General features: G+C 37.2%; 2 protein-coding genes across 2 annotated transcripts in view; one reads left to right on the top strand and one right to left on the bottom strand.

Annotated features, from left to right (window-relative positions):
- LOC133775298 (uncharacterized) overlaps window positions 1-22,324 on the bottom strand; it is a 993,905-nt gene that overhangs the window by 77,035 nt on the left and 894,546 nt on the right. The window lies entirely within an intron of this gene.
- On the top strand, window positions 10,525-11,163 carry LOC133749508 (large ribosomal subunit protein uL6-like). The gene has a single exon (XM_062178687.1). The coding sequence runs from the start codon at window positions 10,533-10,535 to the stop codon at window positions 11,109-11,111; it is 579 nt and encodes a 192-aa protein (XP_062034671.1). The 5' UTR covers window positions 10,525-10,532; the 3' UTR covers window positions 11,112-11,163.

Below are 22,324 nucleotides of genomic sequence, written 5' to 3'. Positions count from 1 at the left end.
GAGGTGGGTAGTTGACTGCCTCCAAATACAAAGAAAAGACAAGGAGGTAGAACAATTAGTTGTCTGTTTTTATGTCTTGAAATAATATAAGCTATGAAAATACATGGTTATTGCATACAAATTTTAAAAATTAAAGAAAATAAGCTACTACAAAGACAATAGTTGTATATAAAGGTGTGTACGCATTCTAATACTTCACATTCTGAGTATTGTGGAGTAATTCAAAGAAATTATTATATATTGTAAGGTGTCTGGCACATAACAAATCTTCCCAGGCATATAAATCAATTAATTCACAGGCTTTTATTGGGGTTCCGCTCCCAGGTGAGGTTCCCCAGTCCCAACAGAGCGGAAGCTGGGGAAGTCGCGCGTCAGAGATTGGGAGAGCTCCTTTTATAGATTCAGAGCATGGGAGTTAAAGGTTGAGGCAGGTCTGATCCTCATTGGTTGACCTTCAGGCAGCCACAGGGACCTTGACAAGGACTTTCTTCCCCGGAAGTAGGCCTCTCCATTCCCGGAAGTGTAGGCCTTCCCTCCTTGCAGATCCCAAAAGCTACCATATATATCATCGAAAATTTGAATGAAATTCTAAGACATCTTATTCTTCCTCCTTACCTTTATCTCCATATAATCTTTTATATGCAGTTGACAATTCATCCATTATTTAAGTTCTAACAAAGAAAACTTTAATGTATATTTTATGGCATTAATGTGTTTTGGGTTTTTTTGAGAAAAAAATCAATTTTTATTTAGTTTTACTTCCTAAAATTTGGGAAATCTTGCACTTCTTATTCTCTCTCTCTCTCCCCCATCACTCCTGCTATCTTGCATTGGAGTGACCAAGACATTATTTAAGAATCTTAGAAAAACTAATCTATATGTGTTGTCTTATAATTACATTTCACATGGGTAGCAATGTGGCTCCAAGAATTTAGCTGCACTTTGCTATTCCTGCATCCCATTATCAAGAGTGCCAGTTGGAATCCTCCAGCTGCTATGCTTCCAATACAGCTTCCTGCAAATGTACTTAGGAAGGAAATGGAAGATGACTCAAGTACTTGGGCCTTTGTTATGTATGTGGAAGAACCAAATGGTGTTCCTGGCTCCTGGCTTCCGCTTGACCTTCCTGAAGTTACTGCTGCCATTTGGAGATTGAAAGTGTAGGTGGAAGATTTCTCTCTCTCCTCTCTCTTTCCCTCTGTCACTCTGCCTTTAACATAAATAAGTCTTTAAAAACTACATTTTACAATTAATACAATTTCATAAAGATAGCATTTTGACAGGTAATTTTTCCACTTTTAGTCTTTTTTATTTATTTATTTATTTGACAGAGTTACAGAGAGAGAGAGACAGAGAGAAAGGTCTTCCTTCCATTGGATCACCCCTCCCCCCCCAAATGGCTGCTATGGTCAGCACTGCGCGGATCCGAAGGCAGGAGCCAGGTGCTTCTCCTGGTCTCCCATGCGGGTGCAGGGGCCCAAGCACTTGGGCCATCCTCTACCGCCCTCTGGGACCACAGCAGAGAGCTGGACTGGAAGAGGAGCAACCAGAACTAGGACCCGATGCCCGTATGGGATGCCGGCGCCGCAGGCGGAGGATTAATCAAGTGAACCACGGTGCCAGGCCCCTCCACTTTTAATCTTTAAACCACTGTCATTTAATAAGTTCATAAATGTGTCCAAAGTATGACAGGTTTCACTTCCACACCATGTATGAGAAAATCAAATAGAATCATAGTTTTTTTTTAATTTTTTGACAGGCAGAGTTAGATAGTAAGAGAGAGACAGAGAGAGAGTTACAGACAGTGAGAGAGAGAGACAGAGAAAAAGGTCTTCCTTCCATTGGTTCACTCCCCTAGTGGCTGCTACAGCCAGCACTGTGCCAATCCGAAGCCAGGAGCTGGGTGCTTCCTCCTGGTTTTCCATGCAGGTGCAGGGACCCAAGCACTCGGGCCATCCTCCACTGCCCTCCTGGGCCACAGCAAAGAGCTGGACTGGAAGAGAAGCAACTAGGACAAGTACCCGGTGCCCCAACCAGGACTAGAACCTGGGGTGCTGGCGCCTCAGGCAGAGGATTAGCCAAGTGAGCCATGGCGCCGGCCAGAAACATAGTTTAATACCTAATTTTATGGATGACCCTAATTTTGAAGTATATTTGAAAACTCTTTTCATAGGAGTAAAGCAAGCCAAATAATCAGTTCAACATTATACCATTCCAAAATATTTATTTTGGCATTTAGGCATTTTTCTATATATATATATATATATATATATATATATATTCTGCTAGCATTCTAGCATTTAATGACGTACTCGCTGAACTATATCAATGAACCAAATGAAAGAGGAATTAATGCAATATTTCCAGCAATTAACTCAATGAAACCTAAAATTGCTTCCTTTCACTTATGTCTGACATGTTCTGAGAAAAATTGTGTCCTTGCTCAAATAAATTTTGGAGGAATATTGAGGAGAAATATTAAAATGCTAATTGTGTTTTATATATATTTAATGAAGAATTATTGAATTTTAATCTTGAAAACACTTTTGTAAAATAAATCACTTAATGGGATTAAAAAACTTGGGCCTATGATAATTATTTTGGGAAATTCTAAGGAACCTGCCTCTCCCACAGTGACTAATTTGTAACTGAAAGCAACAAATCAGAAGAATCTTTCTTGTGAAGCCACCTTTTTTTTTTTTTGCTATTCAAATTGACAAAAAGCTAATAATGAGACAACATTGTCAATTGAAAGCAATGACTATATTTTACCAGACAATAATCTTGCAGTTTAACCTAAGTTAGCTTTTGTTTTTAATCACAATTCATTTGAAAGGGAAAATAGTATCATACTTCATTTCACTTTCAACTTGATAATTACAATCATCGCCCTCAAAACAAGATACAAGTAATTAAATAGCCTCTCAATAAGCCACCTGGTGGCTCAATTAGCTGTGTATGCAATTTTGAAGGTGAGATTAATTGCAAAAGTAAAAGAATTTATAAAATGAAATCCAAAGCTGAAAACTTCACTCCACAATACTTAGAATGTGTAAAATCAGGAACATCCAAATGTAACCATGCACAAGACCAGGCAAAGCAGGGGAAGGTGTTCAGAGACTGCTTACTCTCTGTGAAGGCCTTGCCCCTGTTCATTATGCAGAAGCTCCCAACTCCGTCATTTAGCGGTTTTTTTGAAGGTCCCATTATGCAGCCAAGATTGATTAGATCATTGGCCATTGATAATTAACTCAAAACTTGACCACTCCTTCCTTGCCCAGAGGTTGAGGTTGCAAAGTTTCAATCTTACAGTTATGTCTTCCTGTCTCTGGTAAACACCCTCTATCCTGAAGCTATCTGGGAACCCTCAGCTCCCAGTCATCTCATTAGTACACAGAAACATGGTCATTCCTTTGGGCATTCTAAGGGTCCTAGAAACTAGGGTCCAAGATCAAATATTATTACAGAAAGCATTCCTATCACCAGTTACAAGGGAACTAACAATGGTTTTAGGCACATTGTGCTGGAATCAAGCACGAAGTCCACATATATGCTTCTCAGTGTACCATAGTATCAGTCTCCCCCCGCCAACTCTTGCATTAAATGATTCTTCTTCGGTCTTGCCCTTGTATTTGCCTTTGCAATCCTCACATTTGTTGTTACTATCCTCCTTAAAGGAATCTTGGTAGTAAAAACTAACAACTCCTTCTATCTGTCTATGAGTTCTGTTCTCATTACTTGATTAAGGCTCCCTCATCTTGGAGTGAAACCATTTTGCTTAGTTCTGTATTCTTACATTCTTAAATGGAGCTTCACTCTAATCCAGGTCCCTCAATTAGGACCACATGAATCCTACCCTCGTAATTCCTTTTACTATGTCTAAAAACATCTTCTCTTTAGCTTTTGACCTCTTAGGAAGGCAGTAATAACATCGCAAAGGATTGCAAAGGAGGAAAAAGGGCAAGACCCAAGGCGATTCACTAAATGCAAGAGTTGAGAGGAAAGACTGATACTGTGATATACTGAGTAGCATATATATGGTCTGTGCCTGATTCCAGCACAATGTGCCTAAAACCATTGTTATTTCCCTAGTGACTGATGATAGGAACACCTTCTGTTACAATACTTGATCTTAGATCCTAGTTTCTAGGACCCTTAGAATGCCCAAAGGAATGACCGTGTTTCTGTGTACTAATGAGATGACTGGGAGCTGAGGGTTCCCAGATAGCTTCAGGATAGAGGGTGTTTACCAGAGACAGGAAGACATAACTGTAAGATTGAAACTTTGCAACCTCAACCTCTGGGCAAGGAAGGAGTGGTCAAGTTTTGAGTTAATTATCAATGGCCAATGATCTAATCAATCTTGGCTGCATAATGGGACCTTCAAAAAAACCGCTAAATGATGGAGTTGGGAGCTTCTGCATAATGAACAGGGGCAAGGCCTTCACAGAGAGTAAGTAGTCTCTGAACACCTTCCCATGCTTTGCCTGGTTTTGTGCATAGTTACATTTGGATATTCCTGACTCGTGTCCTTTGTAATAAAACATTTATCTGTAAATCAAGAGTTTTCCTGGGTTCCATGAATTGCTCTAGCCATTTCTTGAATCTGAGAAGGGGATTCTAGCTGATCAGTTGGAATTTCCAGTAGTCCAGGTCTTCTAACTGGAGTTTAAATTGGGAGCAGCCTTGTAAGAGTGAGCCCTTCACTTGGGGATCTGATGCTAACTGCAGGAAGTTATCCTTAGAATTGAATTGAATTGTAAGATATCCTGCTGTTGTGAAGAGAATTGTTTGTTGTTGGAAAAGAATCCCCAAATATTTGTTTTTGGATGTTAAGAGTCAACACAGATCATAATAGGGCCAAGGGCAAAGATTCAGAAGGGTCTATAAGCCAGCCAGACACAAGACATTGTCAAGGATCAAAGATCTGAAATCTAATGAAATTGTTGGTCTGAAATTTTTCCCTCATAAGACTTATACATTTAAATGACTTTAGAATGTGGCTGTATAGGAGATAGAACTTTTAAAGAAATAATTCAATTGAAATGAGTCATCATGGTTGTTGGTAATCCAATATGAAGGGTTTCTTTAAGGAGGAAATTAGGAAATGGTTACTCAAGGGGGAATCTCATGTGAAAAGGCAGTGATGAAGCAGCTATCTGCAACTGCCAGAGGGAGGCCTCAGAAGAAACTAACCCTGCTGATATCTTGCTCTCAGACTTTCAGCCTCCAAACTGTGAGAAAATCAATTTCTGCTATTTAACTGACCCAGTCCATAGTAATTTCTTATGACAGCCACAGCACATGAATACACTAATATCAGCTGTCATAGTTAGTAGCTGGGCTGTATGGAATGAAATCACAGGGTAGATAAATTTCTGATTCTAGATCTACATTATACAGGTGCTGAAGATTTGCAAGTTGTTTTAGAAGAGGGCTGGTGTGGATGGAAGGGACCAGGCTTTTGAGACAAGGATGCTTACTATAATTTCTTCTTCAGCGAGCAAAGATTATTTAAAATACCTGGGAACTCAAGCCTATAGTGAAGTGGTATTATCAATTTGTTAATAAAGAATAAGTTTAACTTAAAAAAAGAAAAAAAAAAAGCAAAACAGAAATCAGATGAAACAAACCATTCTCAGTGGATCCAATGAGCACCTCCAAAATCACAAAAGCCAGAAATTTATCTCTTTTCCTTAAATACCCAAGTTTCCACTGTTACACAAAAGTGAAAGAAATAGTAGTGGTGGGAAGTGATTCTGAACAATTGAGCATTTAATCAAAATCTACAGAATGGCCATAACTCTAAAGCATAAAATGTAGTTGTTCTAATGCAGCCAGCAGAGTGCAAGCTCATGAAAAAATATTATGTAAATTATAGCAAATAAGCCACACATGCTCTGTAATCAAATTTAAAACTTTGATTTAAAAAACTTAAATAACATATAAATAAAAGAAGAATCAATAAATTTAAGGGAAAGGAAGATAGAGAGCAGAGTGAATTGCAGGAGCAAAGTTTGCATAAGAATAGAGAGGGAGACAAGAGGAAGTGGCTTCTCAGAATACAGGTGGAGGGGTGGCCCATTGCAAAACAAGGAGTTCTCTACCACTGCTACTCTGGAAACACAGGCCTCACAGAAAGGACAACTTTCACTCACTTTCTCCAGTGTCTTACATCCTTGTTCCCTGTTGATGTCTCACTCCTGGGGGGGAGCTGAAGGAAGAAGAATCCAGCATCTGGCATGAGATTGGGAATGAAATAGGGATAGAGAACTTCCAGGAGAGGTCACCCTTGACTTGAGCCTCAAAAGGAAAAATGAGAGGGACTTTCCTAAAAACAGAAAGGAACTTGCTAGAAAGATTTTTCTTTTTCTTTTTTAAGTTCAGGAAAATTTGATAAGTGTCAGGTAATTTGGAATGGAAGAATAGATGTTCTGAGCCAGGATATGGCAGGGACTGAGATATGAAATGAACCAAAGAGCAGTATTGAGAAAAGATACTTCAGGAAGTTTGGATTTTAAGATGAAAATGAGAAATTACTGTATTCTTTTAAAGAGGTACATAATATGGTCAGAATTGTGTATTAAAATACTCTTAGAAAAATGTAGTTATGGTAGTCTGCCCCCACTTAGCCATGGAAGATATTTCACAAAATCCCCATGGGAAGACTGAAGTCTCAGAGACTACCATCAAACTCTAAATATATCCCATGTATGCATAATTATAATAAAGTTTAATTTTTAAGTTTATAAATAAGGCACAGTAAGAGATTAACAATTATAACTGATAACTTAATAGAATAACTACAACTATAAGAAAATTATGTGAACATGGCCTCTATCTCTCAGAATTGCTGGATCACACGCACTGTGATACTGCAACAGTGATCTGATATTGAAGACAACTACTAAATGACTTACACAGTGTGGACACGCTGGACAAAACATCGATTTGTGTACTACTAGATGGATTGGTAAACATGAGGTATCAAGACACTCTATTCACAGCAGCACACAATTTAAAATCTATGAAGAATTTATTCCTGAAATGTTCTGTTTAAAATCATCAGACCGCCACTGACTACAGGAAACTGAAACCATGAGCAGTGAAACTAGGGATAAAGGAGGACTATCTTATATGCAGAGTACATTATGGAAACTTGTAGCTGAAGACAATGGAAAGCGAAAAGGAGACTGTCTTGATAACCATAAAGAGTAAATATTTAAGTCTGAACAAAGATTCTAACAGTGAGCACTTGTACCAGATTATCTACTCTTGCAAGATAGAATCTCATGGATTGTCATTAATAGGCATGTTGTGCACTAGTATTTTTACCTTTTTATTTGTCTGTTTACCTAGAAGAACTCACTTCTTGACCACTCTACTATGACCAGATGTTAGAAGTTATCATGACATGGGTATCTTCAGAAAATTGAAGCTGTTGATGCAATATTTACTGCACATCTACATTTTCCCTTCTGCCCTTTGTTTTCTTACTATCTTATTTCAGTTTTATAGTTATCCGTATTTCTTCACATTCTTCTACCCCCACCCTCACAACTCCGATTGCCGGTTCCTTTAAAGAAACAACCATTCTGAGAATTTCTGTCTGCACCTGGGTCAGTATTTGCACCTTTTATGTACTTACTAAATGGTTAATTAAGAAGCTCATGCATACATCATTCTGATAGGTAACATTTGGTCAGGAAATCAGTGCATTTTAATGACTGACACTCAGAATCTAACATATAAATTAGCTCAATCTACATTTAAATGTAAATATGTGTGCTGCATATTTAAATATATTTACATAATGCATATTTAACATGTTTACATTGAAATTCAGGTGGGAGTGAAGTCTGAATGCAGATGTTACTGACATTTTAATTTTTCTGACCGCCTTGTCTTTTGAGAAGGCTCCACATCAGCTAGAGAGTTTGAATTGAGAAAAAATGGCCATCTTAGCAAAAGGTGCTGCGTGCTTACCTGGAAAGTGCTCTCATTAAGACCATAGCCATAGTTTCCTATTATTACAAACATGCACATATTTTAGTAAAGACTATTAAAGTGCTTATATTCATCATCTTGTAATTCAGTTGGAAGTAAAAGCCTCAAAAAATGATAAATGTAACCTCGAGGACAAACTCCATCATAAGATTAACCATTGCTCAGGCAACCATGCATCATTAAAACAGACAACTGCTATACCAGAGATATGAGAATTTTAATCAGGACAACTTGTGGTGTCACTTCACATAGAATAACTGTGGACTTCTTATGGATATGGAACTCTTGTTTGATCTGAATAAATACAATCAGCACCTGTAGAGATAAAATAAAATAGAAGGGATAATTCTTCATTTATCTGTACTGAGGCACAGAGAGGAAGCCGAAAGCATTAATATTGGTGACCAGAAAAGGCATTGGCAGTGGTACAGAACTGCCATTTTCACTCATTTAATCAGAACATTTCACTATTAACAGCCTCAGAGAGAGTTTATTCATAGAAATGGTTTACTTTTCAGAAAGAAACTGAGCTAAATAATGTGGGTTGTAAGTGAGAGGTCTTTTTCCTTCCTTAGGCATTCAGAATATGACTAAACTATGAGAATTTCAAATTATAAAACTGACCAAGTCACATTAAGACAGGAAAACTTAGCACTTTCAATGCTGTACAGCAAAGTGATGTATCACAATAGTTAATAAACAGTTGGGGATGACTGATTGTCACAAAATCCATGTTTTAATTCCAAATCTGCTACTCATCCCTTAGCAGGGCAAGTGAAATCTATGCCACAGTGTGTCCTCATCTTTAAAAATGGAGTTAAGAATGTTTGTCTAACAGAGATTAAAATTGCAAAATATGATGTGACACATTATTGTATCAAGTTGTACAGATTTTTTTCTGTTATAAGGATAAAGTGTATGAAAATTGTATAGCAAAAAATTTGTGTTAGAGACTTGATTGTCAACTTTAATTTCTGGTTGTTTTTTAGAACATTCATGAATATGTCAAAGGATAGTAATTATGGGGCTTCACAAAATTTAGACAGATAAGGACAATATGAGAAGCTAAAAACCAAAGTGTATTCATTTGTTATTAGTGACTTTTCAACAGTTCCATAAAGCATCTTGGATTTTCTTACAAATGCACTGGTTTAAATTAGTAGGTATCATATCAAAAGTTCAACTAAATAACTAAAATATAAATTATACATATATCTATAATATATATAATTTATATTTTAGTTTTATATATATATATAGTACCAGTACTAATTCCAACCCTTTCCTAACCAATTTTATTTTATTCACATCCTTTTAAAATGGAAAATGATTGTACAAGATTTTAATAATCAAATTAATTCCAGATTTTTGTTCAAGTGAACTATCCAAGATCAGGAAAATTTATGCTAAATGCAATATAAATGAAGCACAGCAGTTTCATTTTCAACCTATATTCAAATTTTCCATACTTTAATTACCATTTGGGCTATTCATTTTAGTAACTGTGATCTAACTTTGCCAAATAATAATCATAATTACATTTTACATTTTGACAGAGAACTCTGAGCACTAATTGCTTCATATTAATGCACACATTTAATGTATTTTAGTTATAAACACATTTAGATGCTGTCAAATTCAATTTTGTAAAAAGAAGAAATCTCATAACACTTACAAATTCAAATCTTAATTGAGACTTGGCAAGCCAAAGGAAGCTGAAACTATGTATTCAGACAGCATGAAAGGAATATGATTTTTAAAAAGCGTATCATATTTAAATTTTGTTTTTTTTCTTGAAATCCAAGGTTTAAATTATCTTGTCGTTTCCTAAGTAGAGGTTTTTAAGCAAAATTTCTGCTTCAATTTACCCCAACAATGCTTAAAATTAACAGCAAATAATAGCTACCATTTTTTAAAAAATTCAGTATGATTTCCATTCTCAGACAAGAAATTAGAAAGTCAGAATACCTAAAAACAATTAAATGAAATAATGACTCTCATTAAATATAATACATCAATTGTTTTGCAAAATAATTGGAAATTTCCCTTATGATCTGTATTGAGAAGATTATTCAGTTGTGATGTTGTTATTAACACTATACATGTTCGTGTACCAATAGGAAATTATAAGATTTTATTCAAAAATATGTACATATATAGAATTCATTATCTGGAGAACATAAGACAGTATTCAGTTTTGGGATATTCTGGATTTTCAATGAATATTTTCAATAGACAGAGGCATTCATTAATCAACAATTATCTAGTGAAAGGTATATGTGTTCTATAATTTCCTATTCACTGTGAAGAGTTAGCTGACTCTCATGACTCTCTTCTCTGTGTATCATTCCCATTTTTGTATCATAAATCCTAAGGGCTTCTTAATAAATAACTCAAAAATTACATAATTTTAATTATTGAATAAATAATAACATCAATAAATTTAGTAAATAGGAGTTGAGAAAAAGTTGGTAGAGAAAATGTGAGAAATAAAGTAAACTCTCTCTGCCACATCTACTGCGAGAATGAAGACCATTCTCAGCAATCAGACTGTCGACATCCGAGAAAATGTCGACATCAGTCTGAAGGGGCACACAGTCATTGTGAAGGGGCCCAGAGGAACCCTGCGGAGGGACTTCAATCACATCAATGTGGAACTCAGTCTGCTGGAAAAGAAAAAGAAGAGGCTCCGGGTTGACAAATGGTGGGGAAATAGAAAGGAACTGGCAACTGTTCGCACGACCTGTAGTCATGTACAGAATATGATCAAGGGGGTCGCACTGGGCTTCCATTACAAGATGAGGTCTGTGTATGCTCACTTCCCCATCAACGTGGTTATTCAAGAGAACGGGTCTCTTGTTGAAATCAGAAATTTCTTGGGTGAAAAATACATCCGAAGGGTTCGGATGAGGCCAGGTGTTGCCTGTTCAGTGTCTCAAGCCCAGAAAGATGAATTAGTGCTTGAAGGAAATGATATTGAACTTGTTTCAAATTCAGCTGCTTTAATTCAGCAGGCAACAACAGTTAAAAATAAAGATATCAGAAAATTTTTGGATGGTATCTATGTCTCTGAAAAAGGAACAGTTCAGCAGGGTGATGAATAAGACCTAAAAGTTGTCCGGCTGCAGAAACAAGAACCCAAATTGTGTCTTGTGGTATTTTAATAATGCAATAAAAGACTATTGATTTGAAAAAAAAAAGAAAGAAAGAAAGAAAGAAGGTAAACTACAAAGTAAAATAAGGAGATGAGAAGGGAAAAATTTTTCTAGTACAAAACATTTAATTTACATATTTATAGTGATATTCCAACTCCCAGCATTATGATGCAAATGTTCATTTTTATTTCCTATTTTGAAATAAAATAAGTTTCCAATAAAAAACTAAAACATTTATAGTACATAATCATTTAAGTAATGAAGTTTATATGTAATGGAACTTACACAGAAATATCTTGGTTATTAAACAGGTATATGTATATTCAAAATTTGTCACCACATGTATTTATTCTTATGCAAATTAACTTCAATGAAAAGTAAAATATAAAGATGGTAGAGTAAACTGAGTTATGGATTAAACCTTTATCAATATTTGACAAAATATGTTTTAAATTACTAAGATAAACAAGCCAAAATATATTAACTATATCCATATAGCTAAGATAATAAAAAACACTCTAGAAGGATGTAGCTCTTAAGGTTCCCTCCAACTCATCCCTACAAGGGTGATATGGAAGCAGGTAGGTAGATGGATTTGGCAGACAAGAGGACCAAAAAAAAGTGCCTAAGATCCCCCAGAGAAGCAGAAAGCCTAAGGAAAAGTCACAAACTAAATCCCATTTGGAATCTTCTCTCTACTAATATGTTACCTATGGAACAGATTAATGCCATCCTCCATACATTATTCATCATGTTCTTCTCCCTGCTGGTTCCTGCAGGAGTAGGGTGGAACTGAAAAGTGCATAATCTGACCTGGCTCTTTGATCTCAGCAAGACCTGGAATTGCTTGCTAAATTGGAGCAATGATGTGATGCTGCAGCATAGAGCCTTAAAAGGGAAAATACAGCCTGCAAGCCAAGTAGAGCAAATTCTGATATAGAACATTTAATAGAAGCAGCAGGAGCAATGAGAACCTCTCACATGAAACAAGGTGAGAATGCTTTAGCATCCCACCTTCACATTGCACCTGTCTCTAGTGCCACCTAAAATCTTAGGTTAGCTCTGCTCACCCTTGCTGTAGACATGTTAGTCATTGGAGGAAGTCTGCTTGCAGCTTGTGGATTTTGAACATGCCCCTCTCTCTTTCCTGCCACTTGTACTTAAAAATAGCCTGGTAGAGGATGATTTCTTTAAGATTCTAGCTCCTCACCTTTTCTATTTAGGAGTATGCTGAACACTTGCTTTCTTTGCCACAACACCTCATCCCCAACTTCCTGGATTTTGTTTGTTGGGACCAGATGAGTTTGAATTTAAGAATAAGACAGAATAATTTTTTACTTTTCACACTGTAGTTGTGAAATAAGGTGTGGAAATAAACACTTCACATAGTAAGCTGGTTTGAATGCTCCTCCTGTATACATACGTTGCAAGTTGTGAACTCCAGGGCAATGTGCTGGGAGGTTAGGCCTTTCGGGAGTTGCTAAGGTTAGGAGAGGGCTCTACTCTCACGAATGGATTAATGCTGGTATACAACAGGGTTCCTGGAGTGGGTTCTTCTGCCTTGAGAGGACTTTGAGGCACCACCTTGGAAGCAGAGAGTAGACCTTTGCTAGGCAGCTGAACCCATCAGTGCCTTGATCTTGGACTTCCCAAGCCTCTATGTAAACCATTCCTGTTTTTCGTAAGTTGCTCAATCTGTCATATTTTCTTATAGCATAGCAAGTGGGCTAGAACACACGTTCATAGCATCAGAACGGATTAGAAATCTGGTGCTCCAGTCCTTCCATATTAGCTTTTACTATAGAAATGAAGAATCTCCAAAACTCAGGTACCTACAATAAATATTTATTTCTTACTCATGTTACAGGAGTTAGGCTGGGGTTACATATGTTTGTGTGTTCTCATGGGATGCAAGCTAAATCAACCACAGAATTCATTTAAAATATGACTCATCTACTATTGGCTAAAGCAAATCATATTTTCAACTCCAAGATTAACACAATGGGAAATTATGCTCCACCAACAGGGAAGGCACAGCAAAGTCAAATGGGAAAGAGCATGTAATCCCACCCCTGGGAAAATGAAAACGCTTAGGAAAAACAGTCTAATATGGCATGCTGTGAAGTATGCAAGAAATGAGAGGAGTTAACAAGGAAATTGCACATACATAGAACCAAAATAACATGAAAGAAAGTAAATCATTAAAAAAGGATGGTGATAACTCCAAGGGAAATTCTAATCCAAAAATTAAAAAATTGAAGAATATCATATTTTACAGTAATTTACTTGGAATATTACTTTAATACACCAAGATTGACAAACCAAAGAAACTGATAAAGGAATAAATAGCAAATAAGTAATAGATAACAGATGACATATTAAAGATATATTAGAAAATTTTCATCAAGTGAAGGAAGCTTTAAATAGGATTCTACAGGGATAATCTTTTCATGGCAGGGATAGCAGTGTCATCCCTGAAATTTATAGTGTTTAAATTCATGCATCAATGTAATCATCCAATTATTTGATAAATATCTATGCATTGCCAGCTATTTTTGAGTTATGCTTCCAGGTGCTAGGAGATGGAATTTACCAAACACAGTAAAGAAGTCCCTAGACTCTAACAGGAGAAAACATTAAAATGCAAAAATAAACAGAATAATTTAATGTATGTCTATAAAGTTGTGAGAAAATAATGAGGAAATTATTCCTATGTGTGATAATATCTCAGTATTTCTATAACATATTTTTGCAAAGAATTAGTCTATGTTTTTTTTATTTTACATTCTGCTCATAGAATATTACTAATAACTATAAGGTGTATATTAGAATAAAATTATTTTTTAGAAAATTCTCATCCTTAAAATCCTTATACTTATCTGTAATTCATATATCCTCCCCACTCCGTCATCAAGTTAACTTGACATCTTTTAACTTAAATCTTTGAGATTATTCCTGGAGATGGCATTAACACTGTTGTTAAAAGATATTTAATTCAATAGAAGTCACAGGCCAAGTTAGTAGACACTATGATATCATTTTTGAAGTATAAATCATGTGTTATTTTACAACATCACATAGGTTTCACAAATAATAACCAATTCATATGGACTTTATTTACATCTTCAGATTTTGATTATCTTATTATTAAGGATCAATGATAATTTAACTTCTATTTTATGATTAAAAATTAATTTCATAAAATTTAGAAAGGTTATATACAAATGTATAACAAATTTGCACTCTTATAAAATTATAAGCACTATACAAAAAAGATAAAGTTCATTAAGAGGAGTAGGCAGTGCCAGCCCAGCTGCATCTAGAGTTGTGGATGGAGGAGTTGGAAGTACAAGGTGTGATTTCAATGATGAACTAAAATGATAGGAGAAGTGCAGTTCCCGACATTCCTGAACTGCTCTGGCATTGTTGTGTAGGTCATGGTGTTTCCTTCGGACCACATACAATTTCATTCAATACTAACAGCACTCCAACTATGATGAATCAAACCAAAAAAGATCATTTTGTTATCATGCCTAGAGATAAAATGTGAACATTGTTCAACTTATAAAACTACTCAAACTTGTCCATTTCTGGACTATCATGAGTGTCTGCAGCATCCTTACCAATTACAGTTCTAGCCTTAATCCATTCTTCCTGCCTTATAAATCAGATACCGTAGAATACCCAAGTGGCTTGATAGCATCCAAATGCATAGTAAAATCCTCCCACCTAAATGATTCCTAAAATCACATAATGCAACACCAAATATAACTAATAAATCTTCGGGGCGCCGGATTCTATCCCGGTTGCCCCTCTTCCAGCCCAGCTCTCTGCTGTGGCCTGGGAAGGCAGTGGAGGATGGCCCAAGTGCTTGGGCCTGTGCACCCGCATGGGAGACCAGGAGGAAGCACCTGGCTCCTGGCTTCGGATTGGCGCAGCACTGGCCGTGGTGGCCATTTGGGGAGTGAACCAACGGAAGGAAGACCTTTCTCTCTGTCTCTTCCTCTCACTATCTGTAACGATACCTCTCAATAAATAAATAAAATCTTTTTTAAAAAAGAGATAAAAGTAAAAAAATTAAACTGATGATATCAGGAAGTATCAGGATACACAGTGCTCATAGTCATGTGTTGGCGGCGGGGGCGGAGTGGGGGGGGGGGCTTTGGGCCATTTTCGGTGACAGTGACCACAGTTGCCACCACTGAGTACATTATAGGCATTGACATTTTGGCTACCAGAGAGGTTTGGTCCCCTCTTAATCAACGATTTGAGCTGTAATAGTGGGGCATATCCCCACATCCTCCTGCCCGCTAAGTTCCCAAGCTCCAGAGGGTTATGAAACAAAAGCAACATGGTATACTGAGTAGAAAAGAAAACCATATTTTGTGAATTCAGACCTTTGCTACAGATGAAATGTGCTACATTCCATCCTGTCACAATGTAACAGTGCAGCTTGACTGATCAAACAGGACCTTTGTATCATGGAGACTAACCATGGACTACCATATGCTAAATGCCAAGGCCACTTTTGCAGGAAGCCAAAGCAAGGTTCCAGATACAGCCAAGCCAAAATTGTTGGCCAGCGTGACAATCATGAGTGAAAAAGGAGGCTCAACACCTAGTAAGCTTCTTCAGCTGTGGGAGACCCTATGTACCCAACTTGGATGTTCTTGTGGAGCTCTTGAAAGCTGTTCAAGAAGCCAAGCACTTCTGATACCTTGAAAGCACACTAGCCCAATGGAATTATATACATGCAACTTATATGCATGCTGAGTGAAGTCTGTGGCATCAGAAAACTGTCACTGGCATGCCCCAGTTGCTCAGATTTTGAACACGTGAATTGTATGAGGCAGTCACCAGATATGTCTCTTTTTTATTTTTTTAATTTTTATTTATTTATTTTTATTTGTGACAGGCAGAGTGGACAGTGCGAGAGAGAGAGAGACAGAGAGAAAGGTCTTCCTTTGCCGTTGGTTCACCCTCCAATGGTTGCTGCGGCTGGCGCACCGCGCTGATCCGATGGCAGGAGCCAGGTGCCTATCCTGGTCTCCCATGGGGTGCAGGACCCAAGGACTTGGGCCATCCTCCACTTCACTCCAGGGCCATAGCAGAGAGCTGGCCTGGAAGGGGAGCAACCGGGACAGAATCTGGTGCCCCGATTGGGACTAGAACCCGGTGTGCCGGCGCCTCGAGGCAGAGGATTAGCCTGTTGAGCCATGGCGACAGCCGCAGGTATGTCTCTTTTAAGGCCAGCTTTTTGCTTGCCATTGGCCAATACAGAATGAGCACTGTAAGACCAATGTGTCATTTGTGATGCTTACAAATCCCAGTAACCAACCAAGTAGTGTATACAATCAAAATTGGACAGCCTCAAGCCAAATTTTCACTTGCAATATTTACAAACCTAACCAATAAGAACTGGACAATATCGATGAAGTAAAATTATCAAACAGAAATGGTACATTCAAGATTGTGCATCTTAAGGACAAAGTATCTCTTTTACCACTTAGAAAACCCTCAATAAAATAAGAATCAATAAAGTATAATTATCAAATGGAAACGATACAGTCAAGATTGGACATGGCTAGGCTCCCAAGGGACTAGCAGCCTCCATGAAAAAGAACCAGCTTTCCATAAGGGACTAAGCAGCCAATTATTGGAGTCCTCCTGTGGCTTTAAGGCGTCCAAGACTCAGTAAAATGTCTGTTAATGGTGTGTTATGGTTTACTGATGGCTCTGAAAATCTGCAAAGAGACAGGATCCATTGGACTGTGGTCATCATCTGGCCAGTGGATAGTCATCCTTTCACAGAGATTAGACATAGGCATTCTGCCCAATGAGCCAAGCTACATGCAGTGGTAATGACCTTACAGACCAAGTATATGTTATCAAGTCATATAGTACTAAGAGGGTAGAAATTTAACCTAATCATGGTGTTTGGAGGTGAATAGATTGGTTTAGTTTGATAATGTAAAGACCCATGATGGAATCATGTGGGCTCTATAAAAAGAGATGTGCACCATCACAAGTGCTTCCTCTTGCCATATGATACTCTGCATGCCTCAGCATTCTGCTAGCATCAGAACCATATTCAGAGGCCAAATCATTAAGGCCCACTGAATTGTGGACTATGAATCTCAAAAAATTTTGCCTAAATAAATCCTTTCTAATCTGTAAATTCAGTTGCTTTTAGATATTTCATGTTAGTGATAAAAATCTGCTAACACATCATGGGATTTCACTCCAACCAAGAAACATATGTCACTGCCTAAGTAACAGGAAAAAAGGGAAAACATGATGAGCATTTCATAAGTCCTGCATCCAATGACCAATGAAGCTATTGAATGATGAAACGGAGGACTTGCACAGCAAATGAAGAAAGGACATCAAGACTGCCCGCAGGTGGGGTGGTTTCCTCATCTCACTAGAATAGTACTACACTAAACATTTCACTCTAATGCAAAGGAAATATGATACTGCAGTGCTGGTTGAGAAATTCTGAGCTGGGGGCAATGTATAGAGATGGCTCAGGGAATCTCTTGATTAAGTTGTGCCTTTTAAATTCCAATCTCAGCATTCTTCAGGATTCTTTCTCCTTTTTTCCCTTTAGAGTACAGTTCTTGAAGTTGGATGCGCTTCAGGACCACCATAGTAACCCAAAACATTCCCCAGCTCTAATTTGCAGACATTTCTCTGTCCTTTGTTGCTCGCCTTTATGAAATCTTACAAGACGGGGGACAGAAGAGATATCAGGGTACTAATAGCACTATAATGGCAGAAGGGATACTTGGTCCTTCTAATCATTAGGCAATATTATGAGGCAGGAAAAGTTTGTACAGTATGTGACTTGCCTTTTGGACAGGAAAGCTGAAGCCAAAAGGTCTGGGTCAAGTAACAAATATAATGAGTGTCCACCAAGGTGATAAATAGCCTCTGGGCTTGTAAAGACACACTGAATCACTACACCTGCTGAGACCAAGCCTTATCTGCTAGGTAAGGAACACTTGGGACACCAGGACAGGTTGTGGGTAGGAACTTTTTTGCCAAATGACTATTTCCAGAAAGAGAAGGCCTTCATTTTACTCTCCCAAGCTGTGTTCATTGAAGAAAACCTGAAAAACATTGAATCTGCCATCCTGTCATGGAAAAAAGTGAACCTCTCATCCTTTCAGTGATAAATTTGGCAAGCATCCCTAACACTGCGGTTACATCAACAGAAACCAAGTCCTAGCTTACTAAGTGAAGATCCAGGCACAGACCTCAATGCATGGATCTAAAGGTACCAGTTTTACTTAAATGGACTCCATTGTAGATATATGCAACTAACTAGTTAGTATCACCACAACTAACTAAAACTTGGTGGGCTGATGCTTTCATGCAGCATAGTCTTTGATGACATGAGTGAGTGTTGCAGTGGCAATGATAAAACAAGGATGGAATTAGTGCCAATCATGTTTATAGGCTCCATGGATAATGCTGTGTGGGGGAAATTGAGCTCATGCAACTCCGTCATCAGAGAGATTTGGCTGGTAAACACCAGTGCTTCCATACATCTGAATGAATTGCTAAACCATAAAACAAAGAAGAGATACTGTGTGCATATATATGGTCTACATATTTTTTGGAGGGTGGCCCAGCAGAGATCTAAATGTGGCATAAGCAATATAATGACTAGAAACTGATTGATGATATCCTACACACTGGGCATGCTAGTTTACTTCTAAATTCCAACCTTAGATGAGATGCACTACTGGGACAGCAACCTAAAGTTGTACAATAATATTGCTAAGTATGTGCCAGGAGGTGTAACTGACTCAGTGCCCATGCCCTTTACAAGATCATTACTACATAAGATCAGTGCCCATGAAAACTGACAAGAAATCCATCCCTAATTATTGCAATATTACCTCCTCCACTGCCACTTTCTTGGTAGTCTGGAAGCAATTCTTTATCTCCCTTGAAAAAGTTGTTTTAGACAACATAATTGTCCTAGATATTTTTAGTTTAATTGACAGTATGTAGGATTTCTAGTAGCTCCTGTTATGCCTGAATAAATATTTGGAGGTATTACTGAAATATAAGTAGAGGGGACCTGGGAACAGTCACACTGGCTGCACAGTGAGGTCGCTTGAAAGATCTCTCTCCTCTAAGAATTTTTTTTTCAAAATATCTTTTGCTGAAATTTTGTTATTAAGCCAACTCTCAACTGTCATCCTCACCATAGCTTTTCAGACAAGTGTTGGATGATTAGAGATCATACAGGTCTACTGAATTTACTGTATATGGCATACCTTCTAAATAACCACTTCTAAAGTGTAATGGGTGGAATAACTTCTTCTTAAAATATATGTTCAAGTTCTAACCCCCAGCATATGAGACTGTGATGTCTTCAGAGATATGATCCTTGAAGACAGAATTGAGTTAAGGACATTAGAATGAAACCATCCTAGATTTAGCAGAATCCCTAAATTCAATGACTAGTAGTATTGCTTTAAGAGAAACAAGGTAGCATCCTCCTAAGAGAAAGAAGGGATATGTCACACAGAAAGACATGGGAGAAATCTGTGAAAAAAATGGAGATAGAGCTAAGAATGGAACATCTATAAGCCAAAGAATGCCAAGGACTGCTGGAAATAGGAGGGGGTGGGGAGGCCTAAAACAGGTCCTAGCTCCATCTCTAGAAAGACCCAAATGTGCTGACATCTTGATTTTAGATCTCTGGCTGAACATGAGAAAATAAACATATTTCTTTAAGTCAAGTGTGTGGTAAGTTTTTGTGGCAATCAAAAGAACCTAATACCATTCTAATGGCTCACCTGTGCTTAGCTGGCAGACCTTTTGTATTTCTTTTAATGAAATGAATTGTGTGGTTAAAAATCTGTAAAATAATAAAGAAACACCATATTTAGATTTTCTTATCCTAAACTTCAACTATTTAATATTATAACTTTATTCTATTTGAAAAGTGTCAAGTCCATTCTGATTAAGCCATAATCTAGTTTTTTTTAAAAAAAAACACAACTCGAGAACTGCAGCTTTCTTTTATATGTCAAGCTTATGTTAGCTTGTTTGAATTCCTTATAGTACATGTTTTCCCATAGTTAATAACAAAATTTTGACTGTAATATTTTTTCTATTACTTATAATTGCAGATTTTTAAGAAGTGTACAGTTTTCTGAAATGAATAAAGGTTAAACATAAATTTAAAAAAAGAACCTAATACCATAAATAACGGCTCTCATTTTCACAAGCAGCCCATTTTCTGAATGACAGCCCACATACGGATCTCCTAAGATCTCTTTCATGTCAGTAATGTCATAATGTCTCTCAAGTCATTATTCCAATTGTATATACACTAAATCTCAGGTTTATTGTTGATTTTTGTCTCACCCTTCACAGCTTATCCTTTTGGCAAAACCTGTCCATTATTCCTGCAAAAATACATTCAGCGTCTGCTCTCCCCATCCGTTGTCACATCTTACCCAAGGTACCATTTCCTGCTCATTTTTTTAATATGTGTCTGTGTTGAACATTTGCTGCTTGCTGTTCCAGAGCTATTCTGCCTCTCTGAACTCATACCTCTCTGAACATCAGGATGCTCACTTGGATGTCCTTCAATGGTTTCTTGCCTTGTGCCCCCCACAATACCAGTAAGAGATCCTAGGCTTAAGATAAGATGAGGCCACTAAGTTTATTTTCCCAAACCCTCCTTAGGAAAGTGAAGAAAGGTTCATGGTAGGTTAGTGATATGCCTCTTCCACAAACCAGTTTATGTAAGACTTTTTTTTAAAGAAGTAGCAACATCTATAGACTACCACTAATATAAAACAAATATACTCTTGTGAACAACCAGCACTGCCTGCTCAGCCCATTTGTGGAAATAATTCTGTTTTCCTCCTCTAATACAGTCTTCTGCAGGGCCTATTTATTTATTAGTCCCTTCAGATAATTAAAAAAAGATGACTATGCACTTTGAGAAAAAAATGGCATTTCAATAACTGTCTCAATCTAGTAATAAACATGATTTCAAAAAAATGGTCCACTAAAAATACTCATTAAAAGTGTATTTAGAAATTTCTCCAGTAGTTTGTATTCTGAAGGAGAATGATAATGTACAGAACTGCTTCCTAATAAGCCCCAAACATTTTTTTTAAAGCACATTACTCTGTCTCTACTTCTTTCATCAACGTTTTTTCTTAGCTTCTTAGAAAACTAAATGAACATCCCGGAATGTCTGACTTCAAAATAAAAGATCAAAATGCCCAATTTCTGTCAGGAAACAAATAAACAAACAAATGAAGGAGAGAAAAATACTGCTAGTTCTACTCGCCAGCCAGCAAACACTTTTGTCAGTCATTACTGAATCTTTTTGAGGAATTGAGAGCTATTTTTACAGGATTATCCTATCTGCTATAAGTCCGTTCAGCTTTCCCTCTCTCACTCTCCAAAGTCTCACTTTGAAATCAACTCTGTCTGAAGGCTAAAGGCATTGGCTACGGATTACTACAATCATAGTTCAAACCCTAGTTTGTTCAATTACAAGTTGCATGATATGGGTCAAGTTGCTTATCTGCAGCAACTCTCACTTTTTCCTTATAGTAATGAAGGACTTAAATTTAAAAAAATCTATTAAATCTCTTACGATTACTAAGAGACCCATGGGGACAATGTAAGATAACAAGAAAAATTACAGAAAGGAACTCAGCAGGATACTTAAATATTCTATCATTAAAAAAATTTTAACTGTCATCCTAACCATGACTACAGAAGAAATAGGATGCAGAAGAGTTAAGTGTCAGCTTTGGGATTGAATAGGATTGCACTCTTAGCTCGGAAAAACTCTCACTTTGTACATATTCCCTAATATGTACAATCTCTAGTGTCCACATAACAAAATGGTTTTGATGATAGCAATTGCCTTACAAGATTGTTGTACAGATTAGAGATAATCTATTTTAAATGCCCAGCAGGGAACTTTACAAAGGCTAACAAATTGCTCTTGTTAGTTCTATAAAAATCTATTCAGTACTTGGGCACACAAATGCATGAGCATACCACTCAGAGGTTCAATAGGGGCTTATTGATGAGTGGTTGCAAGCAATTCCTGATATTTTCCACACTGACAAAGGATACTATCGATTGGTTTCTGGATGTTTTAAGTA

This window comes from Lepus europaeus, chromosome 2 (genome assembly GCF_033115175.1).
Source record: "Lepus europaeus isolate LE1 chromosome 2, mLepTim1.pri, whole genome shotgun sequence".
NCBI classification, from domain to species: domain Eukaryota; kingdom Metazoa; phylum Chordata; class Mammalia; order Lagomorpha; family Leporidae; genus Lepus; species Lepus europaeus.
The sequence above is the reverse complement of the archived record's forward strand: the minus strand, read 5'-3'. Positions and strand labels throughout refer to the sequence as shown.

What these genes read in the sequence shown, in the direction of transcription:
- LOC133749508 (XM_062178687.1), top strand. Translation starts at nt 10,533, where the DNA reads ATGAAGACCATTCTCAGCAATCAGACTGTCGACATCCGAGAAAATGTC.